Source organism: Pygocentrus nattereri, chromosome 16, assembly GCF_015220715.1.
Source record: "Pygocentrus nattereri isolate fPygNat1 chromosome 16, fPygNat1.pri, whole genome shotgun sequence".
NCBI classification, from domain to species: domain Eukaryota; kingdom Metazoa; phylum Chordata; class Actinopteri; order Characiformes; family Serrasalmidae; genus Pygocentrus; species Pygocentrus nattereri.
In genome coordinates, this window is record NC_051226.1 from 39,698,615 (window position 1) to 39,708,614 (window position 10,000).

A 10,000-nucleotide genomic window follows, 5' to 3' on the forward strand; every position below is an offset into this window, starting at 1 on the left:
GGCATGCTTCATGTAAATGATATGTAAATGAGGTGCTGGTAGGCTGGCGCTTGATTTCACACACCGAAGCTGGTTGTACTCAAATCTCCATTCATTTCCACAATGAATCAGGCCCACCAATTCAGGCTACACTCACAGACTGACACAGCCAATCAGAACAGAGCCTATTTACATATGTATCAGTCTTAAAGGCTCAGTACTGAGACAGTAACATGCTAAGGGATAAAGCGAGGCTGGAAAACGTTCATGTAAAAATGGACTGTGTCTGTTTTTGGTACCACATGTAAGCGTCCTTTAAAAACACTGTAAAGTTTTCTGCCTATATGTTTGTATAGCCGTGTGTACGCACCTGAGCGAAGTACTCCTCTGAGATACGACCTGCCCACTCAATGCAGAGCTCCAGGGGTCTGCAGGGATTTGCCACGTCAGCACATTTTATCATCATCCTCTTTATAAGCAGACGATTCTCCGGAGAGTTCCGCATGCTGGCCTGGCCCTCACAGTCACTGCCATCGCTCTGCCACGGAGATACGCATACATACGGTTACATAAGAACAGAGCTGATAGTAACTGAATGCATGTGACAGCGTTAATCAGGACAACGGCACCAAAAATGGACAGTAATTAAATTACAGATGAAATATAAAAACTGAGAGAATTAAATTAAAAACACTCAGTGAACTTCTTGCCTGTGGTCGACTGTACAAGTGAAAAGGTCTACCAAATGCATTAAATATATACAGGGCATTTTATATATATATATATATATATGAGTCACTGTCCCAAAAATACATCTCCATTTTTTCCTAGTATTATTTTTCAACATCATTTAAACACAGCAACCTGTAAATTGTGTAAAAATATGCTGAATGGATCCAGGATGCTCCAGAATTACTTGCCATAAAATCTTTTTACATTAACTGGCATTAAATGTTAAGCAGGTATGGTCAGTCTCCTGTAAAGTTACTATTTTGAAGAAACTTCTTATTTTTAGTCCCACGTTAAGATCTGACAGGTCAAGATACGATTTGTCACATATTCATAACACAGAAAAAAATCCTACATACATATTCATTTATCTTAAGTTAGGAAATCTTAGTTGACTATAAAGCTCAATCACGCTTGTTACTGACGATGGTTTGGCTGAAATGTAAACGTGTCACAAAAATGTGAGTTAAAGCTGCTGTTATTGATGTAGAAAAGGTCAAACAGAACTAAAGTGTGATAAACTAAGTTGTGAATACTGTGAGAGCGCCCCCTGCTGTTTATCAGTCGCCCTCGGCTGTTTATCAGTCGCCCTCGGCTGTTTATCAGAGCGCCCCCTGCTGTTTATCAGTCGCCCTCGGCTGTTTATCAGAGCGCCCCCTGCTGTTTATCAGTCGCCCCCTGCTGTTTATCAGAGCGCCCCCTGCTGTTTATCAGTCGCCCTCGGCTGTTTATCAGTCGCCCTCGGCTGTTTATCAGAGCGCCCCCTGCTGTTTATCAGTCGCCCTCGGCTGTTTATCAGAGCGCCCCCTGCTGTTTATCAGTCGCCCCCTGCTGTTTATCAGAGCGCCCCCTGCTGTTTATCAGTCGCCCCCTGCTGTTTATAAGAGCGCCCCCTGCTGTTTATCAGAGCGCCCCCTGCTGTTTATCAGTCGCCCCCTGCTGTTTATCAGAGCGCCCCCTGCTGTTTATCAGTCGCCCCCTGCTGTTTATCAGAGCGCCCCCTGCTGTTTATCAGGGTCACCCTGCTGTTTATCAGTCGCCCCCTGCTGTTTATCAGTCGCCCCCTGCTGTTTATCAGAGCGCCCCCTGCTGTTTATCAGAGCGCCCCCTGCTGTTTATCAGAGCTCCCCCTGCTGTTTATCAGAGTCGCCCCCTGCTGTTTATCAGTCGCCCCCTGCTGTTTATCAGAGCGCCCCCTGCTGTTTATCAGTCGCCCCCTGCTGTTTATCAGAGCGCCCCCTGCTGTTTATCAGGGTCACCCTGCTGTTTATCAGTCGCCCCCTGCTGTTTATCAGAGCGCCCCCTGCTGTTTATCAGGGTCACCCTGCTGCTTATCAGTCGCCCCCTGCTGTTTATCAGAGTCGCTGCTCCCCAGTTTCAGTCTCCATTTCCCAAACACTTTAGCCGAGCGCGCTAACGTTCCTCCTCCTAATAAACAGACACGTTCAGCTCCGCCTCCTCATTATTCACCTCCATCACTGTAATATTCCATCATCTACATTAACGCAGGAAGGTGGTCAGAGGGGCGGTGGAGTTCGAGTCGGCAGCGTCTGAGATGTTTAAAACGCAGAGTTAGAAGAGAAAAACATCTCCCAGTGAAAGCCGCGTTTTACAGTAGGAATAAATGGAGCTCATTATGCTGGTAGTGAACTACGCTGCCTGATCAGCCGCCTCAGAACCAGAGATACGGGCCTTAAACAGGAGTCAGGACCCTGCTGGGGTTCATCCTAAAGTTAGGACAGGATTTAGGAGGTTTAGTCTAGTTAGGATGTTTGATGCTGTTCTGATCTGGAGTTAATGAAGAGATGATGAAGGGAGGAGCTGTTAGTCTGGAATACATAATGTCTGAAACTCAGTCGTCATGGAGACCAAACAGATCGGATTTCAGTTACGACGTTTCTGTAAATTTGAGACTTCCTCTAACAATCACAGCAAACAGAGCTGCCAGTCGAGTCTCGATCATGAGCTGAAATATTAACTATACCACTGTTTCAGCTCTGAGGATCAGAGGGAAACCCGTCTTACATTAGAGCTGGACTCTTCAATGGCAGCCATGGGTTTGTTGATGCTGTTCACAAACTTGTTAACATGCTCAAAATGACGGGTCATCTCAGTGGCCAGCACCATGTCTATGATAGCCTGCCTCAAGGTCCGAAACTGAGTCCTGAAGGAGTGAAAGACAGAAAGAACAGTGATTTCACTCCACTTCACTCTGGTGGGAGAACCATGGCAATGCACAGCCTCTCCTGACCAACTGCTTTAGAACATCACAATAGAAATAAAAGCCATGTGGTCAGTCAGGTCAGACAGTTCAGACAGTTTGATGGATTTTACTGCAGTTATCGCCAAATGTTCATCATAAAATCTGACTTTTCCTGGATGATATTTCTTTACGTCTTCTGGGTGGATGTCAAAGATGTGTGAACGTCAAGCGAACCGAACTGAAAACTAACGGCGTAACTGTTTTCTGCTTTGGTCGGGACCGAACCGCTAATGTAAACACACCCGAGCCCATTTCACTGAAGATGTGGTAACCGCACCACGTGGCAGTTACTCTTCTATATTAATCAATGTAGCCTTTTCCAGGGCTGCCTGCAACATGGAGCACTGTGGGCTCTGGAGCTTTGGCAGTAAATGTCAGTGAATATTTGAATTCCGCCCCCTAGTGGGCGGGAAAAGTTGTTCAAAAAAATCATCTGCTGTAAAAGCAAATCTCCAGGCTAGCTTACAGAGCATGGCTTCGGTCCATCTACCACGCCTGCTAGCCTATAAGCTTCGGGCCACGGAGTAACAGTACAAAGCATGCATGGGTGTGGTCTGACTCGAGGTACAGCAGTACGACATTCCACATTTTAACAGTGCAATTAAAAAGTACAAATATAGTCTAAGAATGTACTGCTCCGTCACCACGCTGCACCGTAAGTAGTCCATTTTTAAGAGAAGAAAGGTTTACGCTGGGCTGTTTTAGGTTCATTCACACATAGACGTTTCTGCTGAAAAGCCTCAATACGGGTGGAGTGGTGGGTTTTCCAGAGCAGAGGGCCGTGTTTTTAGCTGTTAGCGCTGGACAGGCTGTGTTTCTTCTTACCATGTTGGACGCTGTTTTCAGCAAATTAAAAATAAAGCTGCTTCATGGAGCATAAACTCCAGTCATCCAAGTTTCTCCTGCGATCCCTGAACGTACAGTAAAACATATACAAACTAGGCCAGTAAACAAATCAACAAATCTAGTTTAAACTCCAGCAAAGTCAGAGAAAGCCTCTGGTAGGTTAACGCGGTAAACCCATGTTTCCTTTTCTTCAGCAACAGAGAAACAGCGAGGACCCTGCGTCAATCTGTCATCACTGAACATGTCGCTGTGGTCGGAAGAAAACTTAGTATCTCCAAAATGGTCAATTTTCAGGAGAAGGAATAAACATACTTTACTTTTAATGTAAGTCAATGGAACCAGATTTTTTTCCCATGTATATTTAGGTCATTTCATTTGGTCCATTCATCATGAAATTTACAGACAATGTAAAGAACGACAGACAATGTCAAGTTATATCAAAAACTGAAAAACATGGAAAAAAAATGGAGATACGAGGTTTTGTTCACACAGCAGTGATATGTAGAGAAACTGAAGGCTAGGAATAGACAAATAATCATAAAGCGATGAACATGGCGGGAACGTTGGCAACAGTCACGCATCAAGTTGTTGATCTGTTTAAAACTAACAGCTAGTTAAACAGCTACGCTCCATAATGCTGTCCGTATGAAGTTTATTTACACAGTAAGCAAACAGAAAACATCTGTAGCCTGTATTGCGGGAAAACGCACTGAAGCCGCTTTCACAACGCATTTGTTACAGAAGGGTTGAGGTGTGAAACTGGCTTTAATCAGTCGGCCTGGCTCACCAGCGCATGCACGTTTCACTTTATTTGAAAGGTTCTTCGAGTTCTTCAATGTTCTCTTGTTGCTGGTATGTGTGAGAAGGTCTTACTGAAACTGATCCTGCACTTCCAGCAGGTTATTTCCCAGCACTAAGTCGAAAATAATGAAAAGACCTGCGTTTTTATGCTGGTAATCTGAAAGGAATTTATATGACCGAGCGCTTTAAAGGTTTGCGCACCTCTCCATGTTCTTGAAAATGTTGCACTTGTTGTCTCTGACGGTCAGCTGGAAGGCGAGTGCAGCATGGTGGCTCTCGAGGACTGCCGTGTCGTTGTACAGGATGGCCAGTTCGCTCCCGGCATTGCACAGGAACGAGTTCGTCCGGCCCGGGTGGTCCACGTCGTGAACTGTCGCCGCTAGCAATGACGCTATCTCGTCTAGCTGGTCCAGGCTGCCCTAAAAACACAGCTCAGAGTTCATCTGTAGGTCCCACAGTGTAAAAAAATACATTCATAAAAAAATGATGAAGTAATCAGATATTGACAAACATCTTGCAGGGATTTATTTGAACCTCAGGGATTAACAGAGACAATAATATGGTACTTTCTATTGGGAAGTCTGTCCCAAACCCTAACCCTGAAATTTACACTTACAAAAATATTTTTAAAATGAACTTCTACTGAACTCACTCCCGAAACGCAGACGTATCGTTTGTAGGCGGAGCCATATTTTAGCCACAGCCCTTCATTTCAGAGCAGTGAACGTTTTTGTGTTTAAATGAAAACTGTTTTGATGATTAAGTTTGTCCAGCTGTTCTGCTCAACAAGTGTCACTACCAAAACAGTCAGTACACAAACATTCGGTAAAGTGTTATGATTGTTTCGGCAGTGGCGGAATAAAATGCCCAAAGATTTCTTATAATAAAATAAAACGGTTAAGGTACAGGGTCACTCAGAGCTAACAAATCGAAAGTCCAAGATCAGTTCAAAGCCCCAAGTATGTTTCATCTCTGACTTTGAATCCCAGTTAGATCCCACTAAACGTGTCCCGAAGTCTGAAAATCAGCGTGGTAACTTTAGGAATTGTCACTCCCAAAACACACATATGCTATGATTTTGTGTGTGTAAAAATGGTCACTACGGAAACGGTCATTACTGAATTACTATACTCCAGCTAGACTTCGCTGTATCTATATAAGGGCGTCTCAGACCCTCACAGCTTGTGTTCTGCATGTCTGTTCTCTGTTCTCATCATAAAACACACACACAAACAAATACCTGTACAGTGTAACACACACTCAACCATGACATCACTGCATGCTGACATGAAGCCAAACACACCAGGTCTCCGTATCCCTCAGATACGCTAATAACACAGCCAGCTTTTTCTTCGTGCTGCCTCAAGAATTACTACATAGGAGAAAAATCCAGAGTCATCAGTGTTAAACTGCTCATACAGGCCAAGACAGACTTTAATATCTGCAGATTCGGATGAGTAAATCTCCAAACATCTGGCATGAACTGCAGGACCGGCAGGGAAGAACGACGCTGACTGAAAGAACCTCGAAACAAATCAAAACAATCACTCTGACCACATAAATATGAATATACATACAGTATATGACCTACATACACTGACTAGCCACTTTATAAAGTCCACCTCCTCGTTTCTACACTCACTGTCCACTTTATCAGCTCCACTGACCGTATAGCTGCACTCTGTAGTTCTACAGTTACAGACTGTAGTCCATCTGTTTCTCTGATACTCTGTTACCCTGTTCTTCAGTGGTCAGGACCCCCATGGACCCCCACAGAGCAGGTACTGTTTGGGTGGTGGATCATTCTCAGCACTGCAGTAACACTGATTACTGTTAGTGTGTGTTGTGCTGGTGTGAGTGGATCAGACACAGCAGTGCTGCTGGAGTTTTTAAACACTGTGTCCACTCACTGTCCACTCTATTAGACACTCCTACCTTGTCGGTCCACCTTGTAGATGTAAAGTCAGAGACGACAGCTCATCTGCTGCTGCACAGTTTGTGCTAGTCATCCTCTAGTCCTTCATCAGTGGTCACAGGACGCTGCCCACAGGACGCTGCTGGCTGGATGGTTTTGGTTCTCAGTCCAGCAGCGACACCGAGGTTTTCAGAAACTCCAGCAGCAAAGGGGCCCTGCAGGGAACAGTCCTGGCACCGCTCCTCTTCACCCTGTACACTGCAGACTTCATGTACAGCTCACCAAACTACCATCTACAGAAGTTCTCTGATGACTCGGCCATCACTGAACTCATTATAGATGAGGACGACAGGGAGTCCAGAGAACTGACCCAGGACTTTGTGGACTGGTGTCTGAGGAACCATCTCCTGATCAACACAGGGAAAACCAAGGAGATGGTGGACGCAGTCACCTCCCTCCACCAGTGAACATCCAGGGAAGGGACATTGAGAGGGTGGACTCTTATAAGTACCTGGGTTTTCATCTTAACAACAGACTGGACTGGTCAGAAAACACAAGTGCACTTTATAGGAAAGGCCAGAGCTACTTGACCTGCTCAGAAGACTGAGGTCGTCTAGAGTGCAGGTGGCACTCCTGAGGACCTTCTTTGACACCGTTGTGGCTTCAGCCATCCTCTATGGAGTGGTCTGCTGGGGCAGCAGCATCTCCAATGCGGACAGGAAGAGACTTGACAGGCTCATTAAGAGGGCCAGCTCTGTCCTGTGAAGCCCCGGAGACCCAGTGCAGACGGTGGGAGACAGGAAGATGTTAGCCAGACTAGCGTCCATGCTGGAGAACAGCTCCCACCCCACGACTGAGACTCTGGCAACTCTGGGCAGCTCCTTCAGTGACCAGCTGCTTCACCCCAAGTGTGTTAAGGAGGCCATTGCAGGTCCTTCCTGCTGCTGTTAGACTGAACAACCAGCTCTGCTCCCAGCAGAACCTCCTGCACCCCCCACTGGACCTCACGCACCTACAGAACTCTTCACATGCGTGATATAAATCAGTACCTGCAAAACTCCACATGAATTTCAAGCAAAATATCCTTACAATGTAAATATCTTAGCCTTTTTAATTATTTATAATTCTTTTTGAAGGACAGTTTATATTTTTATCTTATTGTGTATGTTTATAGTTCTAATATACGTTTTCTATACAGTAACAAGCAACAAACTGTAAAATCCTTGTTAAGTACTTGAAGTTAATTCTCTTCTTGTTACTTCTCTTTTTTTCGATGCTGTCCCCTTCCTGCTGCTGCAACACAGAGTTTCCCTGCTGTGGGACTAATAAAGGACTCTTACCTTATCTTGATTTGGGATCATTTCAATTGGTCCGTTTATCATGACGTGATATCATGGCCCGGGTTCGGCCCGAATTTGGCCCAGAATGGCCTATGTAAGGTAAATTTAATATGACCCGGATTTGGCCCAGACATGGCCCATGTAATGTGAGCATAAGGTAAATTTACTTTGGCCCAGATTTGGTCCATATATGGTGACCTGTGGCTGAGTTGAGGCAGCCAGACTGACCTCGAGTCAACGCTGTACATCAAGGCCAAATGTGGGCCATAACAGAACTGCAAGAGTCCATTACTTTCTGGGCAGCAGTACCTTGACTTTGTCCTTGCGCAGGAAGTAGGCAGTAGCGTGGAGGACGTCGGCAGCGTGCGTGGAGTTGTGGTAGGAGTTCGAGGCATGGTAGTTGGCTTCGATCATCTGCAGCCACGAGCGCAGCATTGACTCCGAACAGTTCAGAAACTCGCAAACTCCGAAATTAGCAAAGATCTTCAGCCCCAGATACGTCAGCGGCCTGAACAGACAGCGGGCACGGCTCTGAGTGACTGACCTTTCAATACGCAAGCGCTCTCAAACACAACCCCCCCTCTTTACCTCTTGTGTGTAGCAGCCTCCAACTCCAGGATGCTGAAGTCCCAGTCTTCCTCCTTGTTCAGTATCTCTGCGATGGAGGCTGGCACGTCCGTAAGCGGCACCGGTACTGCCAACTGGCTCTGACTCATATCTGCCACATTACACACACATATATATCACATTCAGTAATGTGGGAAGTGAGGGAGCTATTTAAAGAACTGCTCAGCTGTTCTGCAACAGAAGGAACAATAGATATATAATAATAAAACTTTACATGTGGTATTTTGATCACTAAATATTCCTGTTGATGGTCATATTTTTTTACGCATTATTTAGGTCGGTGGTTCTCAAAACTGGTTTAGAGCCTCGCAGATGGTCCACATTTTGGGTCTATCCCTCTATACTTGGGTTGGACCATCGTCTGGAGATCCCTGAAGGCTGGTTTGAGAACCGCTGATTCCAGTACTGAGAGCTGGTGTCGAGCTACTGCCACTTTGATCCATTTCTAACAGCCCACTGATTAGGTTGCCACTCATATTCACAGTCAGTACAGTACCTAGAACTTCCAGAAGAAGAATCTCACAAAATTCCTCCCACCCACTGGAAATCAAAGCATGATCAGTTGATTCCTCTGGCACTTCCTGATTATGTTAAGAGTTAATCTACTGTGTTAGGACTTCTCTTCAACTCCTGAAGGCCTAACTAATCTGAGACTGCGCTTAGCTGTATCTGTCTACACTCACCAGCCACTTTATTAGGTACACCTTGCTACTAAAAGGCTGGACCCCCTTTTGCCTTCAGAACTGTCTTAATTCTTCGTGGCACACTTTCAACAAGGTGCTGGAAACGTTCCTCAGAGATTCTGGTTGGTTATTTGAGTTCCTGCTGCCTTTCTATCATCTGGAACCAGTCTGCCCATTCTCCTCTGACCTCTCACATCAACAAGGCGTTTTCGTCCACACAACTGACCGCTCACTGGATATTTCCTCTTTTTCGGACCGTTCTCTGTGAACCCTAGAGATGGTTGTGTGTGAAAATCCCAGCAGATCAGCAGTTTCTGAAATACTCAGACCAGCCCGTCTGGCACCAACAACCACGCCACGTTCAAAGCCCCTTAAATCCCCTTTCTTCCCCGTTCTGATGCTCGGTCTGCACTTCAGCAAGTCGTCTTGACCACCTCTACACGCCTAAATGCAGTGAGCTGCAGCCGTGTGATTGGCTGATTAGATATTTGTGTTAACAAGCAACTGTACCTAATAAAGTGGCCGGTGAGTGTAGATACCACAAAGAAAAGCAATTCCTGATTGGTCCATTTTTCCCCTCAGCGTTTTAGGAATACATACCTTCAGTTTGCATCCAAAACTATACAATGAAATCTAAGTAGTACTGCAATACTTGAAGAGTATCACAAGCATGACTGAATAAAGTGACAAGAAGGACACCCAGTGTCACTGTTGTGAAGCACCAGCGTGCCGTATCAAGGAAGTTCTCTTGTGATGAAGTGATGACGCACTTCATCACAATGTTGCTTTCCCTCTAGCTATTACAGCGCCAGTAGCT

The 10,000-nt window shown here is 45.5% G+C and overlaps 1 protein-coding gene across 2 annotated transcripts in view; it reads right to left on the reverse strand.

Moving 5' to 3' along the window:
- pde8b (phosphodiesterase 8B) overlaps positions 1–10,000 on the reverse strand; it is a 74,093-nt gene that overhangs the window by 14,794 nt on the left and 49,299 nt on the right. For both annotated transcript variants that reach the window (XM_037546284.1, XM_037546285.1), the window contains exons 16-20: positions 8,462–8,591; positions 8,183–8,381; positions 4,820–5,037; positions 2,734–2,872; positions 350–517 (exon numbers count right to left, since the gene is read on the reverse strand). In XM_037546284.1, the coding sequence (XP_037402181.1) occupies positions 350–517; positions 2,734–2,872; positions 4,820–5,037; positions 8,183–8,381; positions 8,462–8,591 (854 nt within the window). The remainder of the gene's footprint in view (positions 1–349; positions 518–2,733; positions 2,873–4,819; positions 5,038–8,182; positions 8,382–8,461; positions 8,592–10,000) is intronic.